The sequence below is a fragment of the Salvelinus sp. IW2-2015 genome, linkage group LG3 (assembly GCF_002910315.2).
Source record: "Salvelinus sp. IW2-2015 linkage group LG3, ASM291031v2, whole genome shotgun sequence".
In the NCBI taxonomy this organism is placed as follows: Eukaryota; Metazoa; Chordata; class Actinopteri; order Salmoniformes; family Salmonidae; genus Salvelinus; species Salvelinus sp. IW2-2015.
Window position 1 is genome coordinate 24,495,090 of NC_036840.1, and position 19,998 is coordinate 24,515,087.

A 19,998-nucleotide genomic window follows, 5' to 3' on the forward strand; every position below is an offset into this window, starting at 1 on the left:
AAATCCCATCACATCTAATAAATCCATTTATCATGTACCGCGTGTGTTGGTGTGTGTGCAGATGCATGCATCTCCAAGAGCGGAACACTGTCTGTACAGAGACCCAGCCAATGTTACCCAAAACCATCTACCTGATGTGTTTTCGTGTTGGAACAGCATTAGAGACCAGCGTTCCTTCCACTTCCCCTCCTAACAGAGAGTAATAACAGATTCGATCTTTCATTAGCCCAGTGCGTAGTTGATAATGGGAGATGCTGGGATAAGGATAAAGGATGTGTGTGTGTTCTAGGATAAGGATAATGTATAGTGCCTTCAGAAAGTATTCYCACCTAATTTAAAATGYATTCAATTGAGATMTTGTGTCACTGGCCTACACACAATACCCCATAATGTCAAAGTGGAATTATGTTTTTACAAATTAATTAAAAATGAAAAGCTGAAATGTCTTGAGTCAATAAGTATTCAACCCCTTTGTTATGGCAAGCTTAAATAAGTTCAGGAGTWAACATMTGCTMAACAAGTCACATAATAAGTTGCATGGACTCATGATTTTTGAATGACTACCTCATCTCTGTACCCCACACATACAATTATGTATAKGGTCTCTTAGTCGAGTAGTGAATTTCAAACACAGATTCAACCACAAAGACCCAGAGAGGTTTTTCAATGCCTTGCAAAGAAGGGCACCTATTGGTAGATGGGTAAAACATAAAAAAAGCAGACATTGAATATCCATTTCAGCATGGTGAAGTTATTATTTAACTTTATACAATGGGTGGGTCTAATCCTGAATGKTGATTGGTTAAAAGCGCATTCCAGCCGGTGTCTATTCCACAAGTTACCACCGGCTAAATCTATGACGTTAAAATGGCTATTAACTCTGTTCCACCTGACTACGCAATCCACTGTCTKATCAACCCAGCCAGGGAAGTAATAAACTTGATCTCCACCATAAAAATCATCAAGAAATTCTCACATTTCTTTAAGACTAACATTTAGTTTTCAACCGCGGAGATTTGTATAAACCTTGCTGTCTGTCTCGCTGACATTTGCAACACTGTTTCAATATTCAAATTCGATCTCCAGCTGTGCCATAGTAATGACTGTTTAGGGGTCGGGAGTCAGGATGAGACAGACAGGCAGGCAGCGTTTCTCAGCCAGTCGAAATCATGWATCAGCTGGCATCAMTTTTATGGATCTATACAAAGAAATGTCAATTGAAAAAAGGTCAAACGAAACAAAGTGCAGCTAGTTTGCAGTCTTTCCAGSTTCAGTTTGAAGTGATATTGTTTGCTGTGTTGTTGGCTCTGAACTACAGTGTCTTGACGAGAGAGCACATTTTCTATGCCAGAAAAAAAATCGCAGCTCATTGTTATGGACGTATGCAAATAAATGTCACTAGAAAACAGCTTAAACAAATGCAGCTACTGTTGTTATTCTGTCTGCACTGTTTGACGTGACTGTAAGTTAGCCGTAGTTGGCTAGCTAGCGAGCAAGGGATAAGAACGTTGCCAGCCAGTATGGCATTTAAAACGAATGTCCATAGATACAGAACAGAAAGACTGAACGACTGGGTCGCGTCTCTGGCAACTGATCCAATAGAACGAATGACCCGCCGGCTTAGGTAGCAACCCTAGATTTGTGTCGGGACGATATCTTGTGGAAGGATGAAATAGTATGAATAAATGCATCAAAATAATGTTTTTTATGAAAATATGTCAATCATTATTTCAATATGTTGGTAACCCGTTGTATAAAAGTGATATTGCCCCCGAAGCCAGTGTTTGGAGGATATATTGGCAAGGCTTGACTTCGTCTCGGGCCTAACAACACCCGTGCCAATATATCCTCCTAACACTGGCTTCTCTGGCATTATCACTTAATTGGATGGTGTATCAATACACCCAGTCACMACAAKGATAGAGGCGTCCTTCCTAACTCYGTTGCCATAGAGGAAGGAAACCGCTCAGGGATTTCATKATMWGGCCAATGGTGACTTTAAAACAGAGTTTAATGGCTGAAAAAACTGAGGATYGATCAAGAACAATGTAGTTACTCCACAATCGAGGTGTGCAAAGCTCTWYGCACTAGAACCGCCAAGATGGTCAATTAGCAAGTGAAAAGAAGGAAGCCTGTACAGAATAAAAATATTCCAAAACATGCATCCTGTTTGCAATTACTGCAAAAAATYWACTTTATATCCCGAATACAAAGSGTTATGTTTGGGGAATATCCAACACATCACTCGTACTACTCATATTTTCAAGTATGGTGGTGGCTGCATCATGTTATGGGTATGTTTATCATCGGCATGGGAGTTTTTGGGGATAAAAATAAATGGAATAGAGCTAAGCACAGGGAAAATCCTAGAGGAAAACCTGTTCCAGTCTGCTTTCCAWCAGACGCTAGGAAACATATAKATTTTTCAGCAGGACAACAACCTAAAACACAAGGCCAAATATACACTGGAGTTGCTACCAAGACAACATAGAATTTTTCTMAGTGGCCTAGTTACAGTTTTGACATAAAATCGGCTTGAAGATCTATGTCAAGACTTGAAAATGGCTGTCTAGCAATGTTCAATGAGCTTGAAGAATTTAAAAAAGAATCATGTGTAAATATTGTACAATCGAGGTGTGCAAAGCTCTTAGCACTAGAACCGCCAAGATGGTCAATCTGTCTAGCAAAATAGCTATCTAGCAARGATCAACAACCAACTTGACCAAGGTTGAATAATAAAAAATTAAATAATATATCTGCTGGCAGCAATTCTGGGGTTCAAGCTGTGGGGCCATTGTTCCACCATCAGGACAAATAGGACACAACATCCTGCCATGAGATACTTCTGTACTCTTTACCACACTTGCCAAATATCGCAACATAAAATGTAACAGATCATGCAATATGCATATTTTGGACTATTTGTAATGATGTTGACTACATGAAACGTCTTCTCCAGAACTGCTAGTCCGATCGGCACAAAATTTGGTGTATAGCGTCTATGGATGTACATCTTCAAGTGGTACTCAAACAATATGGCCGCAATAAGCCAATGATCTTGCATGAAAGATTATGTCCTACAGCGTCCCCCATGTGGCCAAGCTGAACCATACTTTACAGATTAGCTACACTCATATCCCTTATCGTTATTCGYTCAAAATATATAAACATGTGACAGTTATAGCACTACAATGTGGTTGATCTGAATGTGCCTGCATATGTTGAGTCTTGACAGTGTTTGGAACATGCGTGCCAAGTTTATTTCCTGTATGAATATCCGTGTCTGATTTATATGCATTCACGTGCCAGACCACACCCACGTGAATGTTTATTGTCAGTAGCGGCCATGTTGTTTGACATACTACTCTGGAAAATATTGCATTGAGAGGCCTTAGTCCGTAGATGCCATTTATCAAGGTCAATTTAGATCAGCCCAGTTCCGGATGAGATGTCGGTTAAGTGTTTGTCACAAAACATTCTTAATGGCAGAATATCCATCATGGCYAACCTTATGACTGATATCCCTTATCATTTGTGCCAAATGTCATCACTCTGAGTCAAACAGAWCAAGAGATATAAACATGTGCCTGTTATGGCACCGCCGTGTGGTCCATCTGAATATGCTCACATATGTTGAGAGAGTGTTTGTGAACATGTGTACCAAGTTTGGTTACAACGTGAATATCTGTGTCTGATTTAATATGCATTAATGAGCCAGACCACGCCCACATGAATGCTTATTGGTAAGTTGGTATGTTGTTTGACGTCCTGTATTAGTCTGGAAACTATTGTGTTTAGAGACCTTGGTCCATAGATTCCATATATCAAGGTTTATCCAGACCGGCCCAGTAGTTCCGGAAGAAATGTCATTTAAGGGTTTTTCACCAAATTCTAAAACGGCCATCATGGCGGACGTTATGGGTCCTTGTTACGTTCCCCAGTTTCTGTGTTGTAGTTTGTGTATTTGCATGTATGTATTTCAGGAAATGGCTTCCTGAAATTCTCCCCAAGCAGCTGATTGGTCAGCCCCATTGATGATTGGAGAGCTGACCCCGCCCCCTCGTCAGGACGCAGCTGTCTTCAATTACCAACTCCTTCTGAAGCTATATAAGCCAGTGTTCTGTTGCTCAGAAGGGAGATGATTGCTGAGAGAGGAGGCTGATGGCTATATCATATGTTGGTTGTTGCTCAGAGTGAGACAGGCAGTTTCGGTATGTACTATGATAGTTGTTGCTCGGAGCAGCTTTGGTATGTTCTGTCTGAGTTTGTTGCTCAGTCAGATAGAGCTTATTTGATGTCCTGTGTTTCTCAGTCTGTTTGTGAAATTGTTTAATATTCTGTTTTATTTGTTCCCAGGGGGGGAAGGGGAAGGCACCTAGGGAGTGCTTAGGTAAGAGGCCCGCGGGCATAAATAACTCGTATTATTCACTGTCTATGCACACTAGGTAAGACCTGGGAGGACCACCCCCTGTATTTTGGTTAGGGCACCAGGTGGTGCTAAGTTAGGTAAGTAGTGGGTAGGCAGGTAAGATAGGAGAGGGGCTTTGACATTTACTTTCTTTGCTTAGGTTCRGTCCAGCCCCTTTTCCCCATATTACCGTGTGAAGGAATAAATTCCTAGTAAATGGTKAATTCTCTGCCTTTTTTCATCCGTACTCACACCTACAGTCCCATACCTCTTTCACTCCACGGGGAGTTYAGTTGTAGCAGGGTGTTGCGTAACAGTCCTTGAGGCAAATTCGTTCCTTGTGAGAGGAGGGTCCTAAGCTATGCATTTCAGGACTCTGTCATATGGGGTGAGGGGCATGACCATTCAAAGTTTGCCATTTCAATCACCTGTTATAMAGCCACTTTGTGGCCAATTGGCATGGCATTGCATAAGAAGGTGTGGACTATGAGCCGTTAACATCATGTGAAATTGCACCCTCGGCCATACCATCTCACGGGAATTTGCATGTTAATCTTCCTCGCTAGAAGAACCGGTATAATAAGAATCCTAATAGGGAACCAGAAGAAACACAGGGTTTCACCACAATCGCTACGTGAAGCCCATATAATGTACAAACGTTGTACAACACACTCTACGTGACCAGAAGTATGTGGACAACGGCTCATTGAACATCTCATTCCAAAATCAAGGGCATTAATATGGAGTTGGTTCCCTTTTGCTGATATAACAGCCTCCACTCTTCTGGGAAGGCTTTCCACTAGATGRTGGAACATTGCTGCGGGGTCTGTGGACARCCCTTCAAATGAGTGGATTCAGCTACTTCAGCCACACCCGTTGCTGACAGGTGTATAAAATCAAGCACACAGTAATAGATTCTCCATAGACAAACATTGGCAGTAGAATGGCCTTACTGAACAGCTCAGTGACTTTCAACGTGGCACCACTATAGGATTCCAACAAGTCAGTTTGTCAAATTTCTGCCCTGCTACAGCTGGCTCGGTCGACTACAAGTGCTGTTATTGTGAAGGCGAAACGCCTACGAGCAACAACGGCTCAGCCGCGAAGTGGTAGGCTACACAAGCTCACAGAACAGGACTGCCGAGTGCTGAAGCGCGTCAAAATTATCTGTCCTCAGCTGCTACACTCTCTAYCGAATTCCAAACTACCTCTGGACGCAACGTCAGCACAATAACTGTTCGTCGGGAGCTTCATGAAATGGGTTTCCATGGCCGACGAGCCACACACAAGCCTAAGATCACCATGAGCAATGCCAAGSGMCGGCTGGAGTGGTGTAAAGCTCGCCACCATTGGACTCTGGAGCAGTGAAAACGCGTTCTCTGGAGTGATGAATCATGCTTCACTGTCTGGTTGTCCAACAGACGAGTTTGTGTTTGGTGGATGCCAGGAGAACGCTACCTGCCCCAATGCATAGTGCCAACTGTAAAGTTTGATTGATATGGGGCTGTTATTCATAGTTCGGGCCCTTTAGTTCCAGTGAAGGTAAATCTTAACGCTACAGAATACAATGACATTCTAGYCAATTCCGTGCTTCCAACTTTTGSCAACAGTTTGGGGAAGGCCCTTTCCTGTTTCATCATGACAAAACCCCCGTGCACAAAGCGAGATCCATACAGAAATGGTGTGTCGAGATAGGTGTGGAAGAACTTGACTGGCCTGRACAGACCTAYCCTCAACCCCATTCAACCACTTTAGGAATTGGAAAGCTGCCCAATATCAGTGCCCYACCTCACTAATGCTTTTGTGGCTGAATGGAAGCAATGTTTGACAAGCAAGTGTTCACATACTTTTGGTCATGTAGCGTAGGTGTGCAAAGCTCTTAGACTTGTCCAGAAAGACTCACAGCTGTATTCACTGCTAAAGATGATTTGAAAATGTATTGACTCAGGGGTGCTACAATTTCTAAAAACATGAGTTTCACTTTGTCATTATGGGGRATTGTGTGTAGATGGGTCAGAAATAAATARATATTTAATCCATTTTGGATTCAGGCTGTAACAACAAAATGTGGAATAAGTTGAGGGGTATGAATACTTTCTGAAGGCCTTGTATGTCTCGGGGAGATTCTCCCAAGGTGATTGTTCTGATTCAATTCCTGTTCCTTTTAAGTATAACGTGTATTGGCACTTGTCTTAACCCATATCGATTCCACCCTTACTCCTCCCAGACTCCAGCATCCTCTCTCCTTCACTATCTCCCACTCTACCTCACCTTACTTTTTTCTCTCCCTATCTATCTAACCCCTCTTCCCCTTCCCTCACTCCCTCCCTTCTTTTTTCCCACATACATTTCCTTATGTTTCAGCCATTCCACCCCTTTCAATCATCCAGCCTTACCTCACTCTCCTCTCTACACCCCCCCCCCCCCCATCTGTCTCTCCTCCCTCCTTTCTCTAACCTACCTTTAGTCACAGTGTCCCCTGCTGTGTAGCTGTATAATCAGCGTCTGAATGGGACACGTTTTTAATTTGCCACGTCTGGTCACCGGGCTCTGAGAGGACTGAAAGAGAGAGAGASGGCCGATGGAAAATGACAGGAAGAGATGGAGCAGGGCCGTAACCAGGTCCGGTAAGGGGGGGGGGGGTTTAATTAAGATCAAATATTGAAATACGAAATGACTTGTATTAAGCATTTTTTTGTTAAAATAAGCTAAATGATCTCCCAATGACGTTAGATCATTTAGGTTTGTAAGAAAAGAAAAAACACATTTTTWGTGAATTATCACTCAATACCTTTAGATATTTAGCCTTGGTTAGATTGAACTTTTTTGCAGTGTACAAGTTTTGATAGCTGGCTAGACTAACTAGACTAATTTTACCAATCTAAAAAATATTAACTGACACATGGCTAATTTTGTAACTGTCGGTGACATAGCAAGAGAAACTACTGATGCATAACTAAGAAATGTCACCTAGTGAGTTTCCAAATTTAATGAAGATAATAATATAAACAATTTCCCCCCAAAATACAGAGGTCTGCACCTCGGTGTCCTCATATGTAGTTATGGCCCTGGAGAGAGAACGTGAGGGTAGGASGGAGAGAGATGAGAGAGGAATGGACTAAAGGATGGAAGTAGACATGAGCATAAAGCATGAAACACACCGAGAATCTCACTGCCAATACACTCTTAGTAAAAAAGGTGCCATCTAGAACTTAAAAGGGTTCTTCGGCTGTCCCCATAGGGGAACCCTTTTTGGTTCAAGGTAAAAAAAAACTTTGGGTCCCTCTGTAGAAAGGGTTCTAAATGGAACCCAAAAGGGTTCTCCAACGGGGACTTTTTTTTCAAAGAGTGTAGTCTGCCGATATGCACTTACCACAGTGGGAGGCCGTTCCTTCTCTTGCTAGAACAAAAGCTTTACCTGTTGAGTGCCGACCCGGTGGTGACAAACATGACGTTTCTACTTGTAGAATTGCAATGCTCATCAGTGGCCAACAACTTGACTTTGAGCCAATCAGAGAGCACGATCCCCCGTGTGGGGAGCCAAAAAGAGTTGTGGGTGTTATTCCCACGGGGGATCAGWATGAAAAGGCTGTCGGGCTGTATCCCCACCTGGTACGGCAACTGCACTGCCCGCAACCAGAGGGCTCTCCAGAGGGTGGTGCGGGTCTGCCCAACGCATTACTGGGGGCAAGCTACCTGTCCTCCAGGACATCTACAGCACCAAATGTCACAGGAAGGCCAAAAAGATCATCAAGGACAAAAACCACCTGAYCCACTGCCTGTTCACKCCGCTATCATCCAGAAGGCGAGGTCAGTACAGGRGCATCAAAGCTGGGACCGAGAGACTGAAAAARAGCTTCTATCTCAAGGCCATCAGTCTGTTAAATAGCCATCACTAGCACATTGGAGGCTGCTGCCCAATATACATAGACTTGAAATCACTGGCCACTAATAWTGTTTACATATTTTGCATTACTCATCTGTATTCTATCCTGTTCTACTGTATCTTATCTATGCCGTTCTGACATTGCTCGTCCAAATATTTATACAGTTGAAGTCGGAAGTTTACATACACTTAGGTTGGCGTCATTAAAACTCGTTCTTCAACCACTCCACAAATGTCTTGTTAACAAACTATAGTTTTGTCAAGTCGGTTAGGACATTTTTCCAACAATTGTTTACAGACAGATTATTTCACTTATCTGTATCACTGTATCACAATTCCAGTGGGTCAGAAGTTTACATACACTAAGTTGACTATGCCTTTAAACAGCTTGGAAAATTCCAGAAAATGTCATGGCTTTAGAAGCTTCTGATAGAATAATTGACATCATTTGAGTCAATTGGAGGTGTATCTGTGGATGTATTTCAAGGCCTACCTTCAAACTCAGTGCCTCATTGCTGTTGACATCATGGGAAAATCAAAAGAAATCAGCCAAGACCCAGAAAAAAATTGTAGACCTCCACAAGTCTGGTTCATCCTTGGGAGCAATTTCCAAATGCTGAAGGTACCATGTTCATCTGTTACAAACATTAGTACGCAAGTATATAAAACATAGGACCACGTAGCCGTCATACACCTCAGGAAGGAAGTTTTGTCTCCTAGACATGAAGTACTTTTGTGGCGAAAAGTGCAAATCAATCCCAGAACAACAGCAAAGGACCTTTGTGAGATGCTGAGGAAACAGGTACAAAAGTATCTATATCCACAGTAAAACGAGTCCTATATGACATAACTGAAAGGCTGCTCAGCAAGGAGAAGCACTGCTCCAAAACTGCCATAAAAAAACCAGACTACTGTTTCCAACTGCACATGGAACAAAGATCGTACTTTTTGAGAAATGTCCTCTGGTCTGATGAAACAAAAATAGAACGTTTGGCCATAATGACCATCGTTTGATTTGGAGGAAAAAGGGGAGGCTTGCAAGCCGGAACCACATAAAACCGTGAAGAGAGGGGGGTGGCAGCATCATGTTGTGGGGGCTTTGCTGCAGGAGGGACTGGTGCACTTCACAAAATAGATGACATCATGAGGTAGGAAAATTATGTGGATATATTGAAGCAACATCTCAAGACATCAGTCAGGAGTTAAAGCTTGGTCGTAATGGGTCTTCAAATGGACAATGACCCCAAGCATACTTCCAAAGTTGTGGCAAAATGGCCTAAGGCAACAAGGTCAAGGTATTGGAGTGGCCATCACAAGCCCTGACCTCAAACCTATAGAAATTTGTGGCAGAAACTGAAAAAGCGTTTGCGAGCAAGGAGGCCTACAAACCTGACTAGTTACCAGCTCTGTCAGGAGGAATGGGCCAAAATTCACCAACTTACTGTGGAAGCTTGTGGAAGGCTACCCGAAACGTTTGACCCAAGTTAACAATTTAAAGAATGCTACAAATACTAATGAGTGTATGTAAACTTCTGACCCACTGGGAATGTGATGAAAGACATAAAAGCTGAAATAAATAATTCTTTCTACTATTATTCTGACATTTCACATTCTTAAATAAAGTGGTGATCTCAACTGACCTAAGAGTGGAATTTTTACTAGGATTAAATGTCAGGAATTGTGAAACTTTTTTAAAATGTATTGTATTTGGCTAAGGTGTATGTAACTTCTGACTTCAACTGTGTATATCCTTTACTTTGATTGTGCCTATTGTTAGATAGTACTGCACTGTTGGAGCTAGAAACAAAAGCATTTTGTTACACCCGCAATAATATCTGCTCAACATGTAACAAATTTGATTTGAAAATGTATGCACTCACTAGTGTGTTGCTCTGGATAAGAGTGTTTGCTAAATGACAAATGACTTTACAAAAATGTTTTATTTGATGACTTTATTATTTAATTCCAAGTCATCTCATCTCTATAGAGCTGCTGCCTATGCTGTCTGACAAAATCACTATTTTAGTTGTTTTTCAGAGTAAATAAGGCATAGTTTTTTGACTTCTGAATACCAACTATCAATCACTTAGATCGTGTATTTTCAGGTAGAGATACCTTGTGAAGCAACTTCTCTCTATCCCTCGACATTCTTCTGTCTCTCTTACGTAGCAGGCGTAAAAGAAACACACAGACCAGATAAGTAGYCACGCAATGGATTGTGGTCATTGTAGTTAATTACCACATTTTCTGTGCTAAACTGTGTCGAATATTGGCCTGTTGGAAACGACAAATACATCGCACAGTTCGGTCTTGATCCGATTTATCTCTAGAGAACTGTGCAATGTGCACATTGAGCCCACAGAAAGAAAAACTAAATGGAATTCAAATAATTGAACCGACCTTGGTCAATGAGTTGTATAAAAAACGGAAAATAACCAACACTTCGGTTAAACCCTCAGCACTACTGTTAGCTGAAAATCTTTGCCCCTCCCCCTACGAGGCATAGGCTAGTGTATTTTTTAATATTTTTTAATTTAAACTTTATTTAACTAGGCAAGTCAGTTAAAAACAAATTCTTATTTACAATGACGGCCTACCCCGGCCAAACGCGAACTACGCTGGGCCAATTGTGCGCCGCCCTACGGGACTCCCAATCACGGCGGGATGTGATGCAGCCTGATTCAAACCAGGTACTGCAGTGACACCTCTTGCGCTGAGATGCAGTGTCTTAGACCACCGCACCACTCGGGAGCCCTGTAGCCTACTGACATTACAAGCGTGAATCAGAAATTAGGGAGAGAGATTTTATAAGAATGGATTAACGTTTCAATGTTAGTTAAGGATACTATAGTTATCGCGCTTCACATTGGATTTATTAACTACAAAAAGGCAAGCCGTGTTTTATTTTAATTCTGGTGCAGGTCTGCACACAAGCTTGTTAGCTAGCTAGCTAGCTAGCTAGCTGTGGTCCAACGTTAAGACAACTCTCAGAAGTTAAAACGCATTCAAAGTTCCATCATAGAAGCCGCTCTTCCGAGCTATAATTCAGATGAGGCATGTCATAACAAGATGTCCAGCGCTTCAAGCCAAGCCTCTTTCTCACCCTCTCCCCACCAGCAAAATTTCAGTCGRATCTCGCGCCCTACACTTGTCTGTCCAATGCAGGTAAACAACTATAGCTTGCCCGCTCCATAGCTAGCTRCTCTATCCGCACTGATTGGTGAAGTAATTTAATGTCGAGCTAAATGTAAATATATATTTCGGAGGTTTAAAAAGGAACAATAAACCCTTACTTTTTGGGGGGTTCGAACCGCTTCAGAACTAATATTTTGCTGGTCGGAACAGACCGGAAAGAAAATAATAATGGTTCTATTCAGAACAAAACGATTGGAAAATATTTTTAGTTCCAACCCCTGCCATAAACTAAAACACACAAGGACATGTATTGCCCAAACACTACTGCCACCTTCTGGTTTGGAGTATTTTAATTTAACAAGGCTGAGTAGCTCACGACTTCAAGGTCTTTGCTGTGTGAACACAAAAGAAATTGACTGCCAACACTGTTCAGATGTGCTAAGTACTGTCAACAGTACGTTTTGAAAATCATATCGGTGTGTCTGACCTATTAAAGAAAGAGAGGCATAAAATGAGAGCATGAGAGCGATAGGTACAATGGGAGAGGGAGAAAGAATGAGGCAGCGAGAAGCAACAGAAAAWAGTGACTTGAAGACACTGACAAGAGAAGAGAGAGGGAGAGAAGGGCAGAGTGGGAGGAAGGAGAATGTGCAGGTGGACACCCTAAACTTCAAAGCAGTGAAATTAGGAATGGTCTGAAGGTTAACTACACTACAGTTGCCAATACATTTGCTACAAACCCAAAATGTGAACCATGCATGCACTTCAGCGTGAATTTACTGCTTTGTCCTGGCTTTATATACCAGGGTGTGATCATTTTGATAGAATACAAGAAATATAGTGTATGTGTATGTGTATGTGTGTGGGGGGGTGATCATTTTCTTAAACACTTGTTAACTTGTAACAACTTGTGTAAATCACATTGTATCAGCCATGTAAGAACATGCCTTCCATGATTTAACTGAGGAAAATTACAAGGCAGTTATTTTGTGCGATAAAGTAAAACGTTGTCTACTTCACCTAAGATTGTCTCTTTCCATGACCTGAGTGGGCACAGGGGAAAGTGTGAACCAGTAACTAGTGTGAAAGTCACCACGGTTATCCATTAGCTCTAGGCCGAGGCGTAGGACYACTTACCTCACAAATGGAGGTAACAGAACTAACAAGTAAAGTGGCAAGTCTATTAAATTAGAATCAAATCACACGATACCCTATCAACAGAGCATTAGGCCCACTCACAAAGCACACGGCCTACAGTCCTTCAGTGAAAACTACCCTCCCGTGTCCAAGGCAGAGGCACCCATCAGATTACTACGCCCACCYCTGACAAAGACCCCGTGCGTCTCAAATATACAAAGGGAAAAGGGTGCCATTTGGGACGCAGCCCCTCATTAGGGGCTTTTGCCAAGAGCTACAATGGCAGAGCCGCYCAGAATTAGATCCCCTTGTTGCAGCATCTGTCGAGTGAAGATAGGCCCCGGAGTAGCCAACCACCACATGGAGACATTAAAAGCCTATTCGTCTTAAAACAGCCCTCGGCATCTGTAGCCCGGCCTAATAGCTGCACTGCTGCGCATAACCTACATTCCGTTCCAGACCAGCTATGGAGTCTCAAGGTTTGGGGTAGGCTGCCTACCACACACACCATCGCCACCAGGTGTCAATTCAGACGCATGGAAATTGGTGGAGGTGTGAGGTAAGGTGGTCTCGGTCGTTAGTCAGAGTGGATAATGGGGTGGGGGGTGTTTTAAATGACATTTCTCACCTACAACGGACTTTCCTTTTTACACAGGCAAATTGCAAATGAGTTGAATGTGTTCCGGACAGGCAGTCTCTTTATTGTTAATCAATGCCAACGTGGTCTTCAAGGCTACACAGTGTCTAGATTAGGCTACTAAGATCAATATTGTTTCATCACTCAGATGTCATATTAAAAACACTTCATTTTCCTCTCCGCCCATGGAAAAATGAGAAGAATTACAGCAAACTTGCTTTAAAAGTGCAATATTTTCTCTATGCCCCATGGCAAAATGAGTAGACTTGAGCTCTTAACTGCACATGTGGTGGGTATGCAGACTGGAAGCAACTCGAGCCCCCTCATGATAAATTCAGACCTGTTGTGTCCCCCACCCCAATCAAAGTTGCCCATCCCTGAAATAGATTTAGCCACGGGCCGATTTTTTTCTTAGGGGATGGTCGGGTGCAGGAACATAATTACAAATTATTTGTAGACTGCAAATTGACAGCAAGAACCCCAAACAGATAAAATTTTACTAAAACATAAAATGTTCAAACCTTGCTYACATTTGCATACATCACGTGTCTCTATGCCTGGTAATACTTGGGAACAGATTTCAAAAATTATAATCACTTGGAGCTTATTTCCTGGTGTTTTTAAGTCTTTTATATCCAACAAKAAAWATATATATAATAAATGCAACAATTGGGGAACCCCGCTACTACCTATAGGTTCAACTCAACCCTACCCATAAATGGTTTGGATGACAATAGCCAAACGTTTATGTAGTCCTAATAAATTAATTACAATGTAACAACTACATGACAATTGTCACTTTGAACAATATTGATTTCAATGGGTGATTGCAATTGATATGCTATGTGGGAGAAACATTTGGGAATGAGACAAATGCAGAACATTCGATAAGCATCGAAAGGAGAAAAAAAACGCGTTTTCTTCGAAATATTGTCTTAAAATCCCTCAACATACACACTCAATACAAACTGCAGTTTACGAGTCTGGYCCACATACAAATCCCACACCGTCTTTAGCCTTGGATAACTCGACAATGGAGAGAGAGAGAGAGAGAGCTGAAGTCGTTATTACACACCCTTCCTCTCCGAACTTCATTGAGAGCTTTCTCCACATAATAAAGAGAGGCCTATAATTATCGTTTACAAACGACTGCAAAGTAATCCCATAGGCTGCACAACTTTACTTCCGACATTACCTTTTGTTCACTGAATTCCAGTAGATGGGTTCCATGTTGCTCACCGCCGTTCCCAGTAAATCCAGTAAGAATATCAGCACAAATCCCAGTTTACTCCCACTTCTCCGACACGCCATTGCAACTCCACAACCCCTATTATTGAACCCCATTTTTAAAAATCAATGGTATATTTTCTATGAGGATGTAGATGGGGTGCCGTCCAAACAAAGGCTATAGCCGTGTAAGCTATAGGTGAGTCACTCAACGCGCGAGGAGGAAATATCGTGCCTTGGGCAACCGCATGGATATGAAACGAATAATAGAGGACACAACGTAGTAATTGACAACTACGGCAGAGAAAGTTGCTCTAGCTGTGTTCAATGGCTTGAGCACCACTCCCCTTCTTCCACAAAAAAAAATAACTCCCGTTGAATCGATTTCTGTCCTGGTTTGATAGGCGCTCGAGGAGAGCTATTTTCTGTTGCGTGTTGGTGTTTCCTATAATTGTGTTTTCCCAAACAATGTTCCCTTGTTCTCTGCGCCGATTCTCTTCGGTTTCTCTCCCATTCCTTTCTACTTCTTATTTTCTTTAGAGTCTTTACTCCGATAAATAAATTGTAGTTTCAAAAGATTCGAGACATTAGCGAAAATGCTGTGTTTAAAAATAGAGGCTTCCCCCCAGTTTAGAACAGTAGCTCCATCAGAAGGACGTGTTGATGCTCGCTGGTCGGTGGATTTGTCATTGCACGGTTTGGTACACACTGCGTGTCATTTCTCTTCTCTTCCAGTGAGTAAATCAATATCCTTTCCCAAACGATTTGTAAATGAGACTGGCAATTCAAACAAACGAACTCAGGTGGTGTTGACAAATCCAGCAATCAATTTATCACATAACACATCAAAACACTGGACTCGAAAGATAACTGAAGGCTAGAAGATCTCCAGCCTATTCAACTTCAGTCCTTACCAGACGAAGAGCAAAATAAAACTTTGAATAATAAATCGAACTTGAACTCATATTCGTATGTTATAGCCTCGCCTGTCTGATGTGGCGAGTCATTTGGAATCTGGATAGCTTCCAATGGTTTCCATTCGATATGTCCCCGGTCTCACTAGTTCAAAATCCCACTCGTTTGACTTGTCTAACGCTCGGAGCACATTGACAGACTGACTGCTTGTTTGGGAAAAGGGGAGGTGTATGTTCGAATGAAAAAATTCCCCATCTTCCGACTAGCAGGCAGGCGCACTAATGGATTGGAATTCTCTTTCAGSTTTTTTTTCTTCTGGTCGAGTCGGTTTTAGCCCTCCCTCAATTTACATAGAACCCCTCCTCCACCTGAGGGGTAAACTTAGGTTCCATTCAATTCAATGGGCTTTATTGGCATGGGAAACATATGTTTACATTGACAAAGCAAGTGAAATAATAAATAAAACAAAAGTGAAATAATCAATCAAAAATGAACAGTAAACATTACACTGAAGTTTCATCAAAGGAATAGACATTTCAAATGTCATATTATGGCTATGTACAGTGTTATGATAGCTATCGGTCTTTTCTGTCCTCTCCCTCCCTCTACTTCATCTGTTCGCAGACTCCAACAAACAGTCGCTCATTCACACTATCATGCACGACAAAATGCTGCGATTTTTTTGGTGAGAGAGTTTGTGAAAGGGCTCGAGCGCCCCAGTGTGTATTTCTTCATGTTCACAAACGTGGTAGCCCACTTATTTGTGATTTTCTGAAAGAAAATGATAGGTCTCTACTCTCTCATTACTACCGTATAATAACGGTTATTTGACAATGCTGAAACTTGTATAAAGACAGAATGAATGTCATTCTAATGATGACATACATCCCAAGGCCTATAGCCCTGGTCATCATTACCCAGACTCCCAACAAGATTTTTCTCTCTGTGCTTTGACATTGTTTGGGAAGTATAGTTTAAGCAATAACTTCCAATAATAACAGAAAGAGCCGTTTGATTTGACGATGTGCAGAGCATCGCGGACGACAGGCACCTCGGTGGCCACACATTATTGTTTACAGTGGAGCCGCGCTCGCCAAGAGAACAGACGGGACCAAATGCCCATCTGACTGTCAAGTAGAGACCAAAACCTTGCCTGCACTTCCACCCTGTGGTTAGCCATGGAAGTGCAACGAATCATCTGAATGTCTTTACTGTGTAATTACATGTTTTGATATCTTTAAAAAAACGTAACCTTGATGTCCTAGTTCTGAAATAATTTCGTAATATATTTTCAGTGCAGATGAAACTAAGATGATAAAATAAGACGACATATTCAACTTATAATCAGGTTTATTGCTCTATTCCGTGACATGAGTTTCCTTCCCTATATGGACACATTCCAGATGACGACAGAGCAGAGAGGCATCTGTGAGCTCAAATGGTAGGCCTAAGTAGAATGAGGAAGTTCCTATGTGCTGATCTAAGATCAGTGTTACGTTTTACCTCATCAAGATCGGGAAGAATGAGCTGATGCTAGATCTGTGCATTTCAGTACCTGTACCCTGAGCAGCCGGGAGGTGTCACGTGTTGATGACACCAGTCTGGATGCCCACGTCTGTGTATACAGACTCACGGCCCAGGCGACAGAACTTCAACAGGCAGTCAGAGTGGAGGGAGGACTCGGTCAGATCCTCAAACTGTCTGTAGCTACACTGTAACCTCTGTCTGTGAGTGAGTGAGTGGGGGGGAGGGAAAGAGAAAAGAAAGAGAAAGTTGAGCCTTATCTGCTGTCTCTGGGAGAGGGAGGGACAGGAGGAAGGCTGCAACTCACATGTGCCTATTATGGATGGAGAGAGAGGAGCGAGAGAAAGAGATATAAAGAGAGGAAGGGGCTGCAGCTCGCTCACGTGGGCCTGTTATGAACGTGTGTGTGCGCCATAGTTTAGTGGTGTTCATTTATTCATGACCTCATTAAGTGTGCTGACCTTAAACTCTGTCTCGTACTGCATCCTCGCCCCCGTGACTCTAGCCAGACCCTGCTCCAGCTGCCACTGCCTAACACCACACACAGAGACAGAGACACACAGCCAAAAAACACGAGAGGGAGAGCACAGAGACAGACACACACAGAGAGAGAGAGAGACAGACAGACATTGCCAAAAACATGACGCAGACACACTGCAAAGCATGACATACAAGGGCATGCCCCCCCCCCCCCCACCCCCCATTGACACACAGTTACACACACACACACATGGCATGAGAAACACACAATGCGTGAGGAGAGGGAGAGAAAGGGCATAGTAGGGGAGAACGGGGTAAGTTGAGACATTTTTAGGTGGGACTTGCAAAGCAAAAATCCAGACTTTAAATTTTAATCATACTTCTGCCTTTTTATTCTATTCCTCTTACACCGTTTAAGCTACTGTAGAAACGCTGTTCAAACTTGAAAATGTGTAGACTAGTCAGGACCAGTGTGGTTACATACAACTTTTTGATATCTTTTATATTTTTTGTCTTTCTTTTAATGGGATTTCTTCAACATTATAAGGGTCCCATTGTGACATCATGACTTCCAACATTCCATAAACTGTAAATGCAACCAATAATGCAAGTTTTGACACAAATCAGCTACTTTGACCYCTTTGCCAACAACTTAGACAAAAAATTAGAGGGTATGACATTTTGGTCTACTTCCTGCTATTCAAATCTGAAATCGGAATAGAATTATCTTGTACCAATCAAACGTTACAGCTGTTTTGCAGCTCGCTCACGTGGGCCTGTTATGAACGTGTGTGTGCGCCATAGTTTAGTGGTGTTCATTTATTCATGACCATTAAGTGTGCTGACCTAAACTCTGTCTCGTACTGCATCCTCGCCCCCGTGACTCTAGCCAGACCCTGCTCCAGCTGCCACTGCCTAACACCACACACAGAGACAGAGACACACAGCCAAAAAACACGAGAGGGAGAGCACAGAGACACACACAGAGAGAGACAGACAGACATTGCAAAAACATGATGCAGACACACTGCAAGGCATGACATACAAGGGCATGCCCCCCCCCCCCCCCCCCCATTGACACACAGTTACACACACACACACGGCATGAGAAACACACAATGCGTGAGGAGAGGAGAGAAAAGGGCATAGTAGGGGAGAACGGGTAAGTTGATTCATTTTTAGGTGGGTCTTGCAAAGCAAAAATCCAGACTTTAAATTTTAATCATACTTCTGCCTTTTTATTCTATTCCTCTTACACCGTTTAAGCTACTGTAGAAACGCTGTTCAAACTTGAAAATGTGTAGACTAGTCAGGACCAGTGTGGTTACATACAACTTTTTGATATCTTTTATATTTTTTTGTCTTTCTTTTAATGGGATTTCTTCAACATTATAAGGGTCCCATTGTGACATCATGACTTCCAACATTCCATAAACTGTAAATGCAACCAATAATGCAAGTTTTGACACAAATCAGCTACTTTGACCGCTTGCCAACAACTTAGACAAAAAATTAAAGGGTATGACATTTTGGTCTACTTCCTGCTATTCAAATCTGAAATCGGAATAGAATTATCTTGTACCAATCAAACGTTACAGCTGTTTTAGTAAGCGCAGCAACAGCATTTTCTCAAACTTTAAAAAAAACAACAAGTTTTGACCACTTTCCCAACAAGTCAGACAAATGTTAGATTGGTGTGACAATTTCGATAAGTTTGTCTACTTCTCTGCTATTCAAATCTGTAATACAGTGGCTTGCAAAAATATTCACCCTCTTGGAATTTTTCCTATTTGTTGCCTTACAACCTGGAATTAAATTGATTTTTTTTGGAGGGGGTTGTATCATTTGATTTACACAAACATGCTACCACTTTGAAGATGCAAACATTTTTTATTGTGAAATAAACAAGAAATAAGACAAAAAAACTGAACTTGAGCCATGCATAACTATTCACCCCCCAAAGTCAATACTTTGTAGAGCCACCTTTTGCAGCAATTACAGATGCAAGTCTCTTGGGGTATGTCTCTATAAGCTTGGCACATCTAGCCACTGGGATTTTTTCCCATTCTTCAAGGCAAAACTGCTCCAGCTCCATCAATTGGATGGGTTCCGTTGGTGTACAGCAATCTTTAAGTCATACCACAGATTCTCAAATGGATTGAGTCTGGGTTTTGACTAGGCAATTCCAAGACATTTAAATGTTTCCCCTTTAAACCACTCGAGTGTTCCTTTAGCAGTATGCTTAGGGTCATTGTCCTGCTGGAAGGTGAACCTCCGTCCCAGTCTCAAATCTCTGGAACACTGAAACAGGTTTCCCTCAAGAATTTCCCTGTATTATGCGCCATCCACCATTCCTTCAATTCTGACCAGTTTCCCAGTCCCTGCTGATGAAAAACATCCCCACAGCATGATGCTGCCACCACCATGCTTCACTGTGGGGATGGTGTCTCAGGGTGATGAAAGGTGTGCCAGACATGGCGTTTTCCTTAATGGTCAAAAAGCAAAATTTTAGTCTCATCTGACCAGAGTACTTTCTTCCATATGTTTGGGGAATCTCCCACATGCATTTTGGTGAACACCAAATGTGTTTGCTTATTTTTTTCTTTAAGCAATGGCTTTTTTTCTGGCCACTCTTCCGTAAAAGGCCCA

At 42.2% G+C, this 19,998-nt stretch overlaps 1 protein-coding gene across 1 annotated transcript in view; it reads right to left on the bottom strand.

Moving 5' to 3' along the window:
* LOC111980580 (ephrin-B3-like) overlaps positions 1-15,631 on the bottom strand; it is a 47,257-nt gene extending 31,626 nt beyond the window's left edge. Inside the window, exon 1 of the mRNA XM_024011389.3 lies at positions 14,399-15,631. Within this exon, the coding sequence (XP_023867157.1) occupies positions 14,399-14,547 (149 nt within the window). The 5' untranslated portion in view covers positions 14,548-15,631. The remainder of the gene's footprint in view (positions 1-14,398) is intronic.
* Positions 15,632-19,998: the final 4,367 nt, after the last annotated feature.